Source organism: Natrix helvetica, assembly GCF_964273705.1.
Source record: "Natrix helvetica genome assembly, chromosome: 5".
Classification (NCBI taxonomy): domain Eukaryota; kingdom Metazoa; phylum Chordata; class Lepidosauria; order Squamata; family Natricidae; genus Natrix; species Natrix helvetica.
Genome location: NC_138551.1, coordinates 96,788,221 through 96,807,227, shown reverse-complemented (window position 1 = coordinate 96,807,227; position 19,007 = coordinate 96,788,221). Strand labels below are relative to the sequence as shown.

Below are 19,007 nucleotides of genomic sequence, written 5' to 3'. Positions count from 1 at the left end.
TGCAACCATTTTTCATATGTTTTAGCCTCCAGTCCTAGTCATCTTCGTTGCTCTTCTCTGTCCAGAGATTTGAAAACTTGGCAGGAGACAGGTAATATAGTATGTTGTGTCTGTGCATGTGTGGGAAATGTCATTTTCTGTCCTTTCTGTTTCCAGAATATTTTATTGGAACTGACACATTATCATAAGCCTCTGCCAGGGGCAAGGTGTACAATGGACGGAACATGTCTTGCCTCTTTGGTAAGTATATTGTCATGCTACTTGCAAGGGAAAAAGATGGTGTAGCAATGTTATGCTGTTCATTTCTTCATTCTGATGAAAGTGTTAAATTTTGTATTTTTCATTCTTCATAGCATGAGTGGAAACATCTTTTCAATTAAAAAATTGTTTTGTCATGATTCTGATTGAGAGCTCTATTAGCTGTTAGCCACTATCACTAATATTAACTGTATTCGCTGAAATTTAATTAGAATTTCAGGGATTATATTTTCTAAATAGTAGGACACTGGAAGAAATTATCCAAGTCCAAATACTTACCTATTATTGTATGGAAATGCTGCTTATGTCGTGGAAATTTACATTGAAAAAAAATGGAAACACACACACTGAGGAGATTTTTTTAAAAAAGATTTATATTTAAAATGTCAGCGATGAAAGTATGAAACCCGTGCAGATTTTTTTTTCAATGTAAGCAAATCTACTTAAACCAGAGTATTGCTTTCCTGATGTAACAGAGTAACACAGAATTTACGCTGACATTCCTCTCGCACGAGAGTTGCCCTCGAAGCATCCCCGCCCCTATCCAGCCTCCCTTAAGTTCATGGCAGCTGATATTGAATGGTTGTGAGGCGCAAATGTGCGGTGGGAGCTGACAGCCCCCATGTGCACTCCTTGAATCAACACCTGGCATGGCCATGTGCATTCTTCCAAACTATGCTGCCCCTGTGCACCCTTCCTGACCTGTGAGGCATCTCCCACATATCCGTCCTGATCCACCCTGCACCTTGGTAGCTGATTCCCATCACTTTTCTCGCACATCCTGTGCACCTTTCTTGCCTTGTACTGCACTCCCGAGTGCCCTCCCTAACTCCCACAGCATCTGTCAGATACCATTCCTAATCTGTGTGGCACCCTTCACACACGCAGCAGCACCACTCCAGGTTTCGCCACAATCCTGTGCACTCTCCATGACCCATATGCACCCCTTCCTCTCCCCCATGCACCTGTCCTGATCCATGCCACACCTCTACACCTTCTCTGATCTATGCCACGCCCCTACACGCTCTCCCTGATGTGTGCAGCATCTCTTGCGCAAACACCATGCATCAGTCACCCCTTTCTGATCCCACAGGCATCCCAACTCAATGTATAGCATCTTTTGTGCTCCTACACACCATTCCCAATCTTCAACATGTTCCCCACACTCCCGGGACCCTTGCTGACCATGCAAGACCCGACCACCCTCACTGACCCACACTGCACCTCTAAACAGTCACCTTGACTTACACCAGCTTACACACACCCTTCACGACCTATGGCAGCTTTTGTGCTCACCATACACTGCCATCCTTCCTGACCCGCACACACCCCTTACGCGCCAACCTGTGCAATACCTCTTGTACACCCCTTTGCACCACCACCCTGATCCACATGCCACCTTTGGTGTACCCCCTGTCTTGCACATTCTCCCTTACTGCCCAACACCTCTTGCACCCAACCTGAGCACTCTTCCTGACCTGCACTCCTGGGGAAATGATGTAGCAAACCCCCCAAGGCAGGCATGGTTGATGGGAAGAAACGTGGCTGTTCTTAATTTTCTCTCCCCCCCACCCCCCAAATCTGCTTGCCTCCTCAGCATAATAAGCTTTAGACCAGAGGTGGTATTCAGCCAGTTCTGACCAATTCTGGAGAACCGGTAGCAGAAATTTTGAGTAGTTCAGAGAACCGGCAAATAGGCTGGCCACGCCCCTGCTGCCTCCTAGCTGATCTTGTTGCCCTGAACAGGAGACCGGAGCTGGAAAGCAGGTTAGTGGGGTGGGGAGGGAATGGGGACTTTGCAGCATCCTTCCTGTGGCACACCCACAAAGCCATGCCACGCCCACAAAGCCACGCCCACAGAACCGGCAGTAAAAAAAAGTGAATTTCACCACTGCTTTAGACAGACTTGGACTGTGCTCCAAATCACATTCAGAAATATTAATCAGGTTGGGACAATCTCTCAGATAACATCTAAGGAAACAGGGTAGACTTTACCATTTCATGTTGGGTTAATATTTATTTCATATTTTACACAAAGAAACATGCTTTAAACATTTCCATTTGTTAACTGTAAATAATCCTCTGTAAAATAAAAGACAATAACTTTTTTTTCTTTAGAACTATGTCAGCAGAAATATAAATATATAGTAATTAAAAATGCTATTGTGGATAGTTACATGCTACCAATATTGATATTTGCAAAATAAAACCGTTCAATTCTGTCACTTTACTGCCAATCCAAAAATAAAAATATTCAAATATCCCTTAAAACAGGGTAGACTACACCTCTTTTTTAATATATTACTAAATAAAATAAATAGGAATTTTGAGCTATAGCAACGCCTTTGCAACCCACTAGGATGACTGGCAACCCTGAAGCGCTTGTTCGCCCTGTAGTAAAGGGGTTGTTTTGTGATTAGCCATGCCACCTACAGGTATTTTGGGAACTAGCAGCCCGTCTGTGGTCTCAAGTGACTTCAGCTGTTAAGGCTGGCTACAGCTGTTTCAAGCCTAGAAATGGATGGCATTCTAGAAGCTTCAGCACAAAGCCGCTTAACGCACTAAGCCATTTTAGTGCAATGGAAGCACTGATGCAAACTCTGTTGAAAAACAGTGTTTTGTAGCCCAAGTACTAATTTATTTAGTGTGATAATAAATAAAACGGAAGCGTCCTCCTCAAACTGTTTTTAAAAGACTCTGCTTTATATTTCAATTTGCAATATAAGATTTATACGTTTTTACAAAGGGAATATACATATCTACAATCATATCATTAAAGCACTTCAGTTGCTGTTTTTGGCTGATCTCGGGATGGAGAAAATGAAACACTTCTATTCTAGAGACTAATGTATAAGAGAAAGAAAGTATACTGAATGTGAATCCCTATAAACTATAAAACACAGCAGAAACAAGGTTTATTTTAGTGTTATCATTATGCAATTCACCATCCAAATGACTATAAAAAACAGAAATAAAGTCCAGTAATGGGAAAATATCAATCAATTCAATGGGGTCGTGTGTGCACAGTAGAAGTTGACCGAATTTCTAGTTTATTGAAGAAGAAGAAGAAGAAAAAAGATGCAGCCAGAAATTACATATATTAGAAGTTCTAAAAAGGCACGTTTGGGAATATTTTGCAGAATAAATCCAAATAGACTATGGCGGAACATTGATTCCATCTTCCTTTGTTTTAGCTGTTTAGTTTGGAGTACTAGAACAAGCGTGGGCAGGTCTGGCCTTTCGGATGCTGTGGGGCTACAATTCCTTCTGGTTTTTTTTTAGGTCCTTGGGAGAGGAGGAGCTCCATGACAACTTGGCCTTTTCCTATAAAGAGCAAACAAAAGCTGCAGGATGTTTGAGCAATCTACACCCTCTGCTCCTGGCATTCTCCCTCCTTTTCTTCCTCTGTCCAACAGAAACCCTGTCGTGTTTCCTTCTGTTATTCCACCCACCCACCCACCCCCGGTAGCTGAATAAAAACAGAAACAGACACAGCAGAGTATCGCGGCTTATCATCCTGTCTCCACTCTTCCGTACGCGTTCGAAGGAAGCAGGAACTTTGCAGCACAACTCCAGCATTTCACCACGTTCCATGTGCACGCCTACAGTCTCGACTACTCCATTCAAAACTTCTCTTTCCCCAAGGATCGTTTTAAAAAGGGTCTCGCACTACTCGGGTCCTCCTCCAGATGAGACGAAGAGGTAGCCCGTGGCTTCTAAAGGGATAGTAGTTTCACGTAGTTTCCTGGGAAAGTCCCAAACTGTTGGGTTCTCCTTGATGTACCTATGGTGGAATAAAAAGGGAAATCCAGATAAGACAGATTGCCGTGGGAAAGTTATTTTAAACTGGTGAGGCCCCTTAGCTTGCTTGTCATCAATGATCTTGGTTTAACTGAATCAACATCTAATGATTTCATGAGTTTGCTTTGGGGATGAATAAAATGCTATATAAAAAAGAAGACATTAAAAATATGTACCGTATTTTTCGGAGTATAAGACGCACCTTAGTTTTGGGGGAGGAAAATAAGGGGGAAAAATTCTGCCTCTGCCTACCAGCATCCATGGTATTCATCTGGCTAGCGTCCTGTCAGTGTGTGAGAGAGCTGAGGGCTGTTTGGAAACAAACAGCATTTGCTGTGTGAGCAACAAGGAAGAAGACAGCAAGGAGCCTGGGCCTGGCTTGTTCTGTATTAAAGCTGTATGATGCGCTGATATCTGAAACTCAAACTGAAAGTGAAACTTCTCTGCTGAACTACCACATTGGAAAACCTGCTTTTGGTATTGTATGTTTACTTAATGTGTTATATATAAAGAGAAGTTATTGAAACCTGCTGAATCAGTTACTTATATGTGCTTTCTGAATGTGATTGCTGCTGCAAACTCTGACACGTCCTTGCAGTAAATAGCGAACAGCCATGACAGCTTCAGCACATTATTGCAGCCTGATTCAACATGAGCAGTTGATTGGTGGGTGGATCGGCCTCCCGGAATACGCCCAATCAGCTGTTACAGATTGCAGGGATTGCCACAGACAATTGCCTCCTCCGTGCTTCGCGTTTTTGGCTACATTCGATGTATAAGACACACCCAAATTTTCACCCTCTTTTAAAGAGGGGGTAGAGTGCATCTTATATTCCAAAAAATACGGTAATTGCTATGTTATACAAGTCCTCAACTTGCAACTAATCCCTTAGCGACTAAAGTTACAGCCTTTGGACCTGCTTCCACGACACCAGTTCCTTTCTCCTCATCTTTTGAAGATCTCCAGACACCACATTAAAGAAGGATGGCAGGTTGCGCCATTCCTGGATGGCAGGGCACAATCCCCAAAATGACTGCCATTTACAATGCAGCCTCCCAGAAAGTGGCCGCTTCTGGGATGGCCAGGGAATGGATCAATCCGCCCTCCTTCCCTGAGGTCTGAAGAACTTCAACGTGGTGACATGGAGAGAGGAGGAGGAGGATATGGAGCCAGTGGGATGGGAAGAAGTTCATGCCTGTGAAGGTCCTTGCCCTAAACCTGAGGGCTCACTTAACTAGCCCCATGTTTATTGAATAACTACATCAGGAAAAGCAGGGATAAAGCGGGGAGGGGGGGATTGCCTCGTGAGGCAAGAGTCAGGCACATATGGGCCCTTTGTTTAACAGCTGTCAAGATTTCCATCCATTCTGGGTAGGCTCCTTTATGGTAGTCAGTTGAGGAATACCCGTGTGCTTACTTCTTGAAAATCTATGATGGCAAATGTTTTCTTTGCTTGGGTGTCAAAAGGGCACACGTGCGTGTGATAGCACATGCATGCGTGCCCACACCCATAATGCAATGTCTTCTCCCCTGCGCATGCATGCATAACCCCTCCCCCCCTGCGCATGCACGGAGGCCTCACTGAGACCTCCGGACTTTAGGAAAGCCGCCCCAAGCCTGGGGAAGGCAAAAAATGGCCCAAAGGACCTACCGGAAGTTCATTTCTGAACTTCCGGTAGGCCCGTTGGGCCCGTTTTTTGCCATCCACAGGCTTTGGAGGCTTTCCTGAAGTCTGGGGAGGGCAAAAAACAGCCTCCTCCTGCCCTCCAGAAGGCCGAAAATCAGCTGGCCAGCACACGCATGCTCACTGGAGCTGACATAGGGTAACGCCTCACGTGCCCTCAGATATGGCTCCACGTGCCACCTGCGGCACGCATGCCACAGGTTCACCATCACGGATGTATACTTATCTCGAGGGGAAGGGAATAATATATATCAAGGTTGCCAAGTCTTTGTTCATGTGGTTGGAATCACCATCTTCTTAACCTCCCCTCTGTGGACCACCGCCTACAGGTCAAGTGGTTCAGACTGAAGATTTCCCTGACAGCATTTTAAATAATTTCACTAGTGACTTAAATCAGCTCCATTCTGAAGTAGGGTCATACTTCCACCCTGTGATCTCTCTCTGCGAATCCCCTTTTAACCTTCTGTCGCAATGATGTAAAATCCCCAAGAAAGACAGCGGTGTGGCTTTTTTAAAAAGCCGCCTTAAAGGTAACGCATGTTGATTGGACGGCAGAGCCAAAGGCTGGCAACTTTGCTTACCAACAAACCAGCCATCATCACACTTTTCCATAACATCGATGATATCTCCATCTCTTAACTCCAGCTCATCATCGTTCTGCGGGATGTAGCTGTAAAGTGCTCGATAGGTAAGCCTGAAGGTTCATGATAGAAGAGGAAGGGTGGGGGAGGAAAGAAAGCCACCGTGAGCCTTTCTCGCCATGCTTCTTTGGGTACAGAGCAAAAGAGGTAATAAGGCACAAAACATACTAAAAACAATTCTAAAAAGCCTTTAATTTTTACATGTATATACAGCGACTATTTAAAACTCATCCGGTGGTCTGCCAGGGTGACCCCAAAGCAAGATTGTGGCGTTTCCAAGTTATCTAAGATTCTCAACAAGGAAGGGAGGATCCCTCAACCTCCTCGCCAGCGGCTATGAGTGGCTACATCACCAATTGCAGGACCTTTTTCTGGGCTAAAATGGATACAATTTCCTCTAAAACTTTCCTAGAACAGGGATAGTATAATTCTAGGGCAGTCATGGCTAACTTTTTTGTCATTAAATGCATACGCATGACAGTGCACGCGCACCCATAATGCAATGTACACACGACACACATCCCGCGCACCCCTATGCATGCGTGCGCAACCACCACACACACACACCATTTTGGGCCTAGCAGGCCTCCCTGCAAAACGGGGGAGCAGAAACAGGCCACAGGGTGGCGCACTGCACCCTCTTTGCCCCCGGTGCCTGCGCACGCTACCACTTGCGCATGTGTGCACATCTGCATGCGCTCCACCCCCGCGCATGTGTGGCAGAGACCAGGAAATCAGCTGGCCTGTGGGAGGGGCGCATGCATGCTGGGTGGAGCTGAGCTGGGTCAATGGCTCACCTGTCCGCAGAGAGGATTCTGCGTGCCATAGGTTCTCATCACACTCTAGGGCCCAACTAAGTATATTACTCAAACTGCAATCTAAAATTAACATAACCCCAAATTCCTTGACCGGGAACTTTATTCTTTAAAAAAAAATGAAAATAAGTCCAGGCCAACTTACATTTCTCGTGTGGCATGATTCCGGTCCAGGCCAGTTTCTAATGGCAGGACTTGTGGTTGCTGAGAAATGATGAAAGATGATTTATTGTCACTAAACAGCCCCTTATGACAAAAGACAGGCAGAGAAAGAGTGCTGCAGTAATGGACAGATTTTTCAGCAATGTTTAAGATCTCATTGCAAACAACTTCCTGGATAACAGTGACAGGACATAAGAGCCATCCCGGGTGGGAACAGAATGAAGAAAACAGGACATGTGGGCAAGTCAGGACGACATGGGACAGTCCCCAGGAAGCATTTAGCATGTCCAGCCAGACAACAGAGAGGTAGATCCAGAAATATAATCCACGTAGGAATGTGTAGAAGAAATCCAGGTTTGTAAGCATAGGAAAACAGGCAAGATATAGAAGAATTGAGTATTTAGTTTTCAATTTTATAACACAGCAGCAAAAGAGAGTGCAATTAGTCAGGAAGCATCTCACATTTAAAAATTCAAATCTGGGTGTGAACCTTTTGCCTCTGGCATGCAATTTAAGTTTTCTACCAATGCAATATATATCTCGGACTGCGTTTTCTTTTTCTTTGTCCATAGCCAACTTTGAGGGACGCTGCAGTCACTGAGCCACCAAATGATAGAAACTCAAACACCAGCTGAAGCTTCTACAAATGTGGGGCTTATAAGTAGGAACTACTGTATTTTTCGGAGTATAAGACGCACCTTTTTCCCTCAAAAAAAAAAAAGGCTGACAATCTGGGTGCGTCTTATGATACAGCATTTTTTTGCCTCCTGAAACCCCGCCCCTTCACCAAAATGGCTATGCATAGCTTGTAGGAGGCTTTCAGAGAGTTCCTGGGGGCTGGGGAGGGCAGAAATGAGCAATAAATGGGCCGGGTTTTGCTCAATTTTGCCCCCCCCCCCCAAGCACTCTATAAACTTCCTAAAGCTTTTTTTTTTTTTTTACAAAAAACGGGCCAGTTTTTGTGAAAAATAAGCCAATTTTTGCTCGTTTTTGCCTCTCCCCCCCTCCCCCCCGAGGAACATTCTACAAGCCTCCTAAGGGCGATTCATGCCCTTTTTAAAAATAAAATAAAAAACGGGTCAATTTTCATGAAACTGGCCGTTTTGGGGAGGTTTGCAGAGTGCAAAAACTTTTTATTTATTTATTTGCCTCTTCAAACCCTTGATGCGTCTTATACTCCAGTGCATCTTATACTCCTGAAAATACGGTAGTTGGATTCCTCCATTTCTATCTGTAATATCTGTACTGTCATTTGTGTTTTGGCCTTCATGTTGCAAAAACAGTCTAAAGACCTGGATGCGTGGAAACCCTGGTGCCCAGCTGACAAACACACACTCGAAACCTTGGCTCAGCTCAGTAGTGCTGGCCATTGCAGAAGGCTCAGAGAACAACTATGTGCAAATGAGGCTGCAGACAGGGACTCTGGAGTGACCTTACCACATAGTTCTTTTCCGATTCTGTGAGTTCGGGTCCTGGCCTCAGTGAAGGCTGTTTAATTGTTAAAGTACATGAGAAGGGAAAAATTTTAGCACCAGTACCATTAACAAGATTCAAATCTTACAAACAGCACATTAGAATTCCAACTTTAGACAGTTAAATGAAATAACGGAACTGGATGCGAAGACAGGGAAGATGACGTGAGAGGCACATTTAACACAACATTTGAGGTCCCTTAGCAGGAGGAAGATGTCTTCTATTCCCTGTGACCCCAGTTGGTAAAGGTAAAGGTTCCCCTTGCACATATGTGCGAGTCGTTTCCGACTCTAGGGGGCAGTGCTCATTCCCGTTTCAAAGCCGAAGAGCCAGTGCTGTCCGAACACGTCTCCGTGGTCATGTGGCCAGCATGACTAAACGCCGAAGGCGCATGGAAGTTACCTTCCCACCAAAGGTGGTCCCTATTTTTCTACTTGCATTTTTACGTGCTTTCGAACTGCTAGGTTGGCAGAAGCTGGGACAAGTAATGGGAGCTCACTCCGTTACGTGGCACTAGGGATTCAAACTGCCGACCTTTCTGATCGAGAAGCTCAGCATCTTAGCCACTGAGCCACCACATCCTTCTCCAGTTGGTACTATGGGCCAATTAAATGATTGATTGATTGATTGATTGATTGATTGATTGATTGATTGAACATGTATATCCCTGTAATTTTATCAGGCTCCCAAATTTAGAGCATCTTGCACCAAATTTAGAGCATGTTACACTCTATCACCAAAGGTAGTGGGGGCCTACAGTGTGACCACAGGTATAATAAAGTGCTACTTCCACATAGACAATTTTACAGAATCTAGGTAAATAAATTTAAACATCCCTCCTTTGAAAATATGCAGGATGTGAATTGTAATGCTATTTGCTGAGGGGCCTGAGGACAAATTTCTCCTGAGCCACTGGAAATCCAAGACATCAATTCTTACAAATCAGAAAACTAATAAGAGAGGGAGAGCAAAACAAAGTTACAACACGGATTAAAGAATAAGCACCAAGAATTAGTATCTGTTGTATGTGGTGCATTGGCCTAGAGGTGGAGCTCTCGCCTCACAATCAGAAGGCTGTGAGTTCGATCCTAGGTAGAGGCAGATATTTCTGTCTCTGGGCACAATGAGAATATATCTGCTGAATATAACTCTGCATTGGCAATAGGAAAGGCATCCGGCCAGTAAACACTCAGCTCCATTCAGTTGCCCAGACTCTGTCACTCTTCCTTCATGTATTTTCTTTGCAATTCAGTTTTTCCTTGTTAACTCTCACAGCGGTTGCTTCCATTTGTATTCTACCCCTTCCCTCCCCCAACGAGCAGCTTCTCTTGCACAGAGATGGTGTTTGAAGAGATTCCTGTCCTGGGGAGGTGGACTAAAAAGTGGCCAAGGGCCTTTCTAACCCTTGGATTCCACTGTTTTGTTTCTTTTGTCATTCATTCTGCAACATACCGCAGATTGACTACTAGCTTTCTAGCAACATTCCTGTGTCCCCATCCATTTTCTCATCTGTAATACCAATTCTACTAATGTTGGCAAATTCACTTTGCGGCTGTAAGCCTATCTGAACATGCCACACACCCCAGGGCCGTGCCTGCTTGTCTCCTTAGTATTTGGCAAAGCTATGGGAAACATGGCTATTCAGGCAAGCTTTTGAACCTGTTGCCGTTTCCTTTTTCTATGTGTTTTGGGGAAGATGTTTAATTTGAATCAGAGGTGGGTTCTACCGGTTCAGACCAGTTGGGACAATTAGGTAGTAACTTGGCCGGCCATGCCTCCGAACCAGTTCTATCGGCAGCACTATAGGCGCTGCCATCTTGTTTTTTACTGCTGTGTATGCGCGGAAGCAATTTTTTTACTACTATGCAGGCGCGTGCTGTGCCAATCAAGCGCGCACACAAAGTGCATCCCTGAGCGAACCAGCAGTAACAGAAGCCAAAACCCACCCGATTTGAATGGTACATTTTATGCAACTTTTCATATACTACTTGGAGTGTGGTTATGCCTGCAGAGCTGGCAGCAGAGTTGGACAGTGAGGAGGTTGGGGAGGAACATGGGCCAGTCCTGGAGTCTGGGGAAAGCTCGGACGAAGGCTGTGCATCAGAGGCAGAGAGGGGGCCAGGGCATGTGCTGCCTCTGGAGCCTCCGGTGTCTGACATCAGTGAGGCAAAAGAACAGGGGGCGCCTTTTCACAGTGCACGCATGCGCAGAGCTGCCAGAAGGCAAGAACAGTTAAGATAAAAGGGGCGACTCAGGAGTAAGGCTTGGAGATGATTGGCCTCTCCCATAAGACATAAAAGAGGACCAAACTGACGTGAGCCTTTGCAGGGAACAATTTTGTTCGTTCTGGTTGCTTCAAACTCTGAGAAACTCTGTTTGATTCTGTGCTCCATGTGGCCTTGCAAAACTAATTGGCAATTAGGTATTTGGCAGCGTGTCAAGGGAGATAAAGGTGGTGCTTATCAGCCTTACTCTGAAAGACTGTGGCAGACTTCTGTCGGACTCTTCACAAACCATTTGTGACTCATTATGGGCTGTGAATGAACATAATTCACAGCCATTTAAATAAAAAGAGGGGTTTTTGGACCAAGCATGTGGTTTATGCTTTATCAGGAAGGCTAGATCAGAACAGATAATATGGACGATATAAATGTATGTAAATAAAGAAATAAAATTATTTTGCTAACCAGCCAAACTGCTGCTACTAATCTTGTCAAACAAGCTACAGCACAGACGTGTGTGTGTGAGAGAGAGAGAGAGAGAGAGGGAGGGAGGGAGGGAGGGAGGGAGGGAGGGAGGGAGAAGAGACAGAGTCCTATACTCATTCTCTGAATTGTAATTATTCTGTTTCCATCTCTTGGTTCTCCATAATCGCTTAAAATATTAGAAATATTATCTAAGGCAGGTGTGTCAAACTCAATTTCATTGAGGGCCGATCAGGGTTGTGTTTGACTTCAGTGGGCCAGGGTGGGCGTGGCCAGCACAAAATCACTTGTGTTGGGGGCACCTGTGGAGGTCCGAGCACTCTGCCAGTGAAAACAGAGCTCAGGAGGGCCGTATGCGGGATCCTGCCCTAGGAAATAGACTAACAAAGCCTATTGGGCGCTCTGCAAAGAACAGCAGCGCAAACCGGTTACCTGTGGAAAAGCCATGCTGCAATTTGGTGGCTGGTAGGCATAGCCTGATGAGTCTTTCAGCACTGGGTGCTTAAGTATGTCCACATAAGAGCCAGGGAAGATGCCCTGGCGACTGGTGCCAAGGATTTTCCCTTCATACCAGTTCTCATCCACTTGTCGAATCAGTGTGATTCTTTCTCCCTGTAGACAAAACAAGAAACATGAGTTTAAGTTCAGGACTGGCTTATGCTACTTACCAGTGGTGAAATCTAATTGCCCCCCACCCCCCACCAGTTCTGTGGGCGTGGCTTGGGGGGTCATGTAACTGGGCGTGGGCAACTTTTTTTCTCTTTCAGCTTTTTTTAAAGCTTTTTAAAGCTGAGCCGCCTGATCCTCAGAAGCTGTTTTTTTACTACCGATTCGCAGAACCAACGACAATTGTCTCTACTGGTTCACCCGAACCAGGCCGAACCAGGAGGATTTCACTCCTGCTACTTACATATAAAGGCTGTACTCAGTGGATGCTCTGGGTTTGCCTGAACAGCATTCCTCTGCTAAGATGGATTTGATGTCTCCTTTCTATTAAGGTAAAGGTTCTCCTCGCAACTATGTGCTAGTCGTTCCTGACTCTAGGGGGCGGTGCTCATCTCCGTTTCAAAGCCAAAGAGCCAGCGTTGTCCAAAGACGTCTCCATAGTCATGTGGCCGTCATGACTATATGGCAAAGGCGCATGGAACGCTGTTACCATCTCACCAAAGGTGGTCCCTATTTTTCTACTTGCATTTTTACGTGCTTTCGAACTGCTAGATTGGCAGAAGCTGGAACAAGTAATGGGAGCTCACTCCGTTACGCGGCGCTAGGGATTCGAACCACCGAACTGCCAAACTTTCTGATCGACAAGCTCAATGTCTTAGCCACTGAGCCACCGCATTCCTATCTCCTTTCTATTAAATGCTTTTAAATTACCTGGTTTGCATTAACAGTGCCTAAAACAATGGCTTTACTTTTTGATCTAAAATTAAAATATTCAGAGACTCCAGTATAAAGTATAGCTCACAAAAATACAATGATTTTTTAAAAATAAGAAATGATAGACATGCATATATTTTCCATTTCACCAAAATAATTCAGACTAATTATTACATATACTGTATAATAAATACATATAATTGGCATTCAGTTTCTTGCCTGATATCTCTAGTATCAAAAATAATTGCATATTATTTTGTCATTTAATTCAAAACGAAAGCTGTAGAAGTGTAAACAAATACGCTTGTTGCATTGGACAAAGTTCACATTATGTGACAACAAACCTCAAACCTTCCGTTTTTAGAAAACCCTGTACATAGTATCTTTTTTAACTTTTTAAAATTTCCAATCTGCTGCTTAGAACATCAATTTGCTATGCTTTGCAATTCAATTGAACTGTCAGTAGATTGCATGAGAAAGAAATAATGTTAAGAGCCGAGGTGGCGCAGAGGTTAGAGTACAGTACTGCAGGCTACTTCAGCTGACTGCTAGCTGCAGTTCAGCAGTTCAAATCTCACCGGCTCAAGATTGACTCAGCTTTCCATCCCTCTGAGGTGGGTAAAATGAGGACCCAGATTGTTGGGGGCAAATAGGCTGACTCTGTAAATATGCTGTAGAAGCACTATGAAGCAGTATATAAGTCTAAGTGTTCTTGCTACGTCAGTAGATTGCATGAGAAAGGGACTGAGATAACATGGTGGTCATATGTGCAGATACAATCTAGATATGAGAAGGATGTTAAAATGTATGGTTTAAGTAAAGAATTAGATCAGATATTAACAGAGACAGATGAAAAATTAATCAAGAAAATATATAGCTATTTGTTAAGTATTAAATGGAAGATGAACAAGTAAAAGAGACAATGAGAGAAAGAAATACTTCAAAATGGTTTACAATAACTGCTATAACTCTACCTTCCTGAAGGACATTTCCACAGCAGTATCTCCACTGAAACTGAATTTGGCAATTGCATTTCCATATTCCAAGATTTGCAAGGATGACGTTTTTTTAGTTTGGATTTTTTCTGTTGGGTTAAGTAACTAAAAAAAAAAAAAAAGCAAAAGGAATACGTAAAAATCTTAAAGAAGACAGGTGGTTTCGATCTTGTGTCAGCCTTGACCAGTCCTGACCCCTTGGGTAGCTTAATAAACAAAATAGTACCTCTATGTAAGATTGCGGAAAGATGCCCACTCGGCCATGGTGTTCGCCTTCATACCAGTTCTGATCAATCGGCTTATAAATGTAAACAATATCGCCTTTCTGTAATGGGAGTTCCCTGTGGATGACATATTAATTCATGTGTGAATTATTTTAATAAGATCTCGTTAATATCACATTTCCAATACAAATATTAATAAGTGGAGAACATAACTGGAGGTAAAGGTAAAGGTTCCCCTCGCACACAGTGTATTTTTCGGAGTATAAGACGCACCTTTTTCCCTCAAAAAAAAGGCTGAAAATCTAGGTGCGTCTTATACACTGAATACAGCATTTTTTGCCCCCAAAACTCTGCCCCCTTCACCAAAATAGTCGTGCATAGTTTTAGAAGGCTTTCAGAGAGCTCCTGGGGGTTGGAGAGGGCAGAAATGAGCAAAAATGGCCCGTTTTTTGCCCCCCCAGCTCCCAGCAGCACTCTATAAGCCTGGTTTTTTGGCTCGGTTCTCCCCCCCCCCGCCCCCCCCAAGTGCTCTTCATGCCCTTTTTAAAAAAAAAAACGGGCCCGTTTTCACAAATGGGCCAATTTTGGGAGGTTTCCAGAGTGCAAAAACTTTTTAAAAAAATTTTTCCTCTTCAAAACCTTGCTGTGTGTTGTACTCCAGTGTGTCTTATACTCCGCAAAATATAGTATGTGCTACTCGCTCCTGATTCTAGGGGACAGTGCTCATCTCCGTTTCAAAGCTAAAGAGCCAGCACTGTCTGAAGACGTCTCCGTGGTCATGTGGCCAGCATGACTAAACGCCGAGGGTGCACAGAACACCGTTACCTTCCCACCAAAATGTTCCCTATTTTTCTACTTGCATTTTTTATGTGCTTTTGAACTACTAGGTTGACAGAAGCTAGGACAAGTAACGGGAGCTCACTCCGTTACGTGGCGCTAGGGATTCGAACCGCTGAACTGCCGACCTTCTGATCAACAAGTTCAGCGTCTTAGCCACTGAGCCACCGCTTCCCTCATATAACTGGAGAAACAAACATAAATATCTGTCCCCAAACTCTAAAGAACAGATTACATTGGGCAGTATTTAAAGACTGGGAGATCCTGGGATGGCGAAGAGAGGGATAATTGGTCAGAGGAGAAGCGAAAGTAGTTCATGAAATTAATGGATTTGAAACTGGAGGTATTAGAAGTGGAACTGAAATTGCATCTGGAGAAGGTTTTAAGAGAAAGAAGGAGGTGGTGATGGAGATGGCAAATGGAACAAACCAGCTTGAAGATGGCATTACATGATGGAAAGGCTGGAAGCTGTATAAAGGTGGCAGGTGATGATAGGACATTAAAGCAGGGATGTGCGGTCAGGGGAGGCAGGGGAGGCAGGGGAGGCAGAGCCTCACCTCTCATCATGAAATAATAATATATAATAATAATATATATTTCCTCCCATCCCTTTTACACGGCTCCCGCTAAGCCACGGTAAGGAGAAGAGCCTTTGGGGAGTGAAGAGGAGGGAGGAGGAGGAGGTGCGCGTGCGGGGCGGTGCCAGCTGGGCAACCGGTGGAGGCAGGAGGGTTCTCGGAAGCGCCAATAACCTTCCTGCCTCCGCTGTACTTTGCGCGCTCCTCGCGACTCCAATAGATGTCCAGAAGTGGCAGGTGCTGTTGGGCTGGAAGCCCAAACCCCATTAGCCACAAAAGCCGCTTCTGGACATATATTGCAGTCGCGAGGAGCGCACGAAGTACAGCAGAGGCAGGAAGGTTTTCGTCGTTCCCCAGTCACTTTCGTGGCTTCATCATCAAGACGAAGTCCGGGAGCACCGACAACATTTCTGCCTCCGCTGGACTTCATCTTGATGATGTCGCCGCAGCTGCCGGGCGTGGACGGACAGAGGTAGCCAGAGTGGCGCCGAGGCAGTCCAGCGGACGAGCGACCGAGGATCAGGCTGCCTGATCCTCCATCGCTCGCTCACTTGCTCTTTCGTCCGCCCGGACCCCTCGGCGCCACTATGGCTACCTCCATCCGGCTGCACCCAGCAGCTGCGGCGACGTCATCAAGACGAAGTGGCTTGGAGGCGAAGTGCTTTTCAGTGCTTTTCTGTACGTCTGGCGTTTAGGTAGATAGCCGGATGTCCTAAACGCCAGACGCACAGAAAAGCACTGAAAAGCAGCTGTTGTTGGGGACCGCGGAGCGCGAGCCGGCGGAGCGTGCTCAGGAAGGCGGGAATGGGATCACGTGTGCTGGAGGCTGAGGCAGCCTCAGCCTCCAGCACACGTGGTCCCATTCCCCGCCTTCCTGATGACGTCACCAGCCTCACCAGCCATAAACCTCACCGCACGTCACTGCATTAAAGAGGACAAAGAAGCTACTGCGCCATTCAGTGGAGGAGTAATGCTGGAGCAATGAACAGTTGCATGCATTCCCTTGGTCAGAATAGCTGAGAATAACCAATACTCACTTTAATGTCTGGGCTTTGAAGTCAAACTTCACTCTGGCAGCTCTCATCTAGTGGTTGAAAACAGCACAATTTTAAAAAATTGCCAAATCTTCAGAACATCGTTTGAAAGGGTATACACAGCATTACGAGCACACTGTCAAGAGTTTCCTTTCTGAAATGTGTGGTGAATCTAGTCCCAATTCTTGAGCAACTAAGAGTGGTTAAACCTTCCTACAAGACCTAGTAGGGTTACTACTAAAATAAGGGAGCTAGACTTCTCAAGGGAGCTTGAACTCAGTCTTTCCAGCAAGTTTGCAAAAATTAGCAGAATCAAAATGAATACCACAACTGAAGAATTTGTAGCCTTTATCAAAAGTAGAGAGAAAATTAGATGTGTTTGAGTGAATGGTTAAGGTAAAGGTTCCCCTGCACATGTGTGCTAGTTGTTTCCAGCTCTAAGGGGCGGTGCTCATCTCTGTTTCTAAGCTGAAGAGCCAGAGCTGTCCAAAGACGTCTCCATGGTCATGTGGGTGGTATGACTCAATGCTGAAGGCACATGAATGCTGTTACCTTCCCACCAAAGGTGGTTCCTATTTTTCTACTTGCATTTTTTAATGTGCTTTCGAATTGCTAGGTTGGCAGAAGCTGGGACGAATAACAGGAGCTCACTCGGTTACGGGGCACTAGGGATTCGAACCGCTGAACTGCCGACTTTTCTGATCGACAAGCTCAGCATCTTAGCCACTGAGCCACCGCGTTCCTGAGTGAATGGTTAAACTCTCCTAAATGGAGAGGCAGTGATCAACTGAACTCTGACCATCCTACTCCAGAAAGCAACGGTCTGAGGTGCAAACATGATCCATAGAATCAAATGGCCTTCTGGGATGTGTAGCGCGTAGCTTGGTAGACCCAGAGAAGCCAGGCAACACACAACACTCTATGAGTGCAGTGGAAGCCTCCTGATAATTTCTGCAGAACTTAAGGAATGATCATTTATTCCTGATCACTTGGAATGAGTGGCAGGAAGAAATAAAGACAGGGATCCCCCCCCCCCCCCCCGGGAAAGATAAATACATTTTTATGTAAAGAATGGCTGTCTTGTCACCCTCACTTCCAGTGAAGGCAAGTTGATCTCTTAATTCCGTGATGGTGAACCTATGGCACACATGCCAGAGGTGACACACAAAGCCCTCTTTGTGAGCTGTGTGCCATTGCCAGCTGCTCTTCTGCTTTCCGGTGCGCACATGCGCGCCGGCCCGATGGTCTTTGCAGGCACTGGAGCACCAGAAAATGGCCTGAAAACAGCCTGACAAACGGTCCAAAAAGACAATTGTTCAGGCTGTTTTCTGGACTGTTTCTCGGGCTGTTTTCAGGCTGTTTTTTGGGCTGCTTTCAGGCCATTTGTGGGGCCATTTTCAGCCCATTTTTGGCCTAAAAACACCCTGAAAATGGTCCCAAAACCGGTAAAAAAACCTGGCATGCGCACTGGCCAGCTGGTTTTGGGGTTTCCAGTGCTCTGGCGCATGCATTCTGGTGTAGGCACTCAGTGCCGAAAAGGTTCACCATCACTGTCTTCATCTCTTAACGTAGGACTCTTTGCAGAGCCAGTTCTTTCTTTTGCCTTTTTTTACCACAAGAGCGTTAATTTTGCCTGACCCTCAAGATTCTTAACAACAGAAACTACAGAAAGAACCGATGTTAGGGAGTGCACAATGCATAACCAAACTGCATGTTCAGGCGCCACAAGACAATTAGACGTCTAAGCGGATGGCACAGATAGAGAGAGAAGGAAGCATTCTATACAGTGCAAAAGATGAAGCAAATGTTTGCAGATTTGCCATAAAAATAACTGCTGTTTTAAAAGAGGCATGCATCACAGTTGGGCCCAGGTATTCCTTTCTTAGCAGACATGCATTAAAAGGTGCAGGTTTTCTGCAGGATTATGTAGAACATGGTCGAAGCAGGTTCTAAGTGAAAATAAAATCAACACTTGGGACAGCTAAACGTTGGCCAAAAAAGCAGAATGCTATGAGAAGCAACTATGAATTGGGTCAAGCAGCAGAGTGAGGCAACCACAACAGACCTCTGCCCCAGATTTCCTTTTGATTGTATCGTCTCTAATTAGAAGGTCCCCAAAGCGCTCATTAGTGATAAACTGATGGTGCGTAGGAACGACCCCCGTGTGCCTTCTGGCTGCAATATCAGCCTCTTCTTGCTCACGTTTAAGCCGTCTCTGGTCCTCTAAAAGTTTCTGCCATAAAATTGCATAAAATGGGCAGTAAATCATCCAATTTACAGCAATTTAATATCGGCCCAAAAAAATAAATGAATCAGAAAGCAAAATAAAGAGTATACAATCTCTCCGCTACAGCCCCAAAGTAAGCTCAGTGAAACTATTATTACATTCTATATATTAAACTAGATTGAAATAATCAAA

The 19,007-nt window shown here is 45.0% G+C and overlaps 1 protein-coding gene across 13 annotated transcripts in view; it reads right to left on the bottom strand.

Annotated features, from left to right (window-relative positions):
• Positions 1–3,316: 3,316 nt before the first annotated feature.
• SORBS1 (sorbin and SH3 domain containing 1) overlaps positions 3,317–19,007 on the bottom strand; it is a 134,963-nt gene continuing 119,272 nt past the window's right edge. For 8 of the 13 annotated variants that reach the window (XM_081953744.1, XM_081953749.1, XM_081953753.1 and 5 more), the window contains 8 exons: positions 18,654–18,821; positions 16,592–16,638; positions 14,142–14,256; positions 13,895–14,020; positions 11,973–12,152; positions 7,346–7,533; positions 6,326–6,438; positions 3,317–4,042 (listed from right to left, as the gene is read on the bottom strand). In XM_081953744.1, coding sequence (XP_081809870.1) covers positions 3,975–4,042; positions 6,326–6,438; positions 7,346–7,533; positions 11,973–12,152; positions 13,895–14,020; positions 14,142–14,256; positions 16,592–16,638; positions 18,654–18,821 — 1,005 coding nt within the window. In that variant the 3' untranslated portion in view covers positions 3,317–3,974. Of the gene's footprint in view, positions 4,043–6,325; positions 6,439–7,345; positions 7,534–8,799; positions 8,851–11,972; positions 12,153–13,894; positions 14,021–14,141; positions 14,257–16,591; positions 16,639–18,653; positions 18,822–19,007 lie in introns of all 13 variants that reach the window. The other 5 variants (XM_081953747.1, XM_081953748.1, XM_081953752.1 and 2 more) reach the window with 4 other exon arrangements.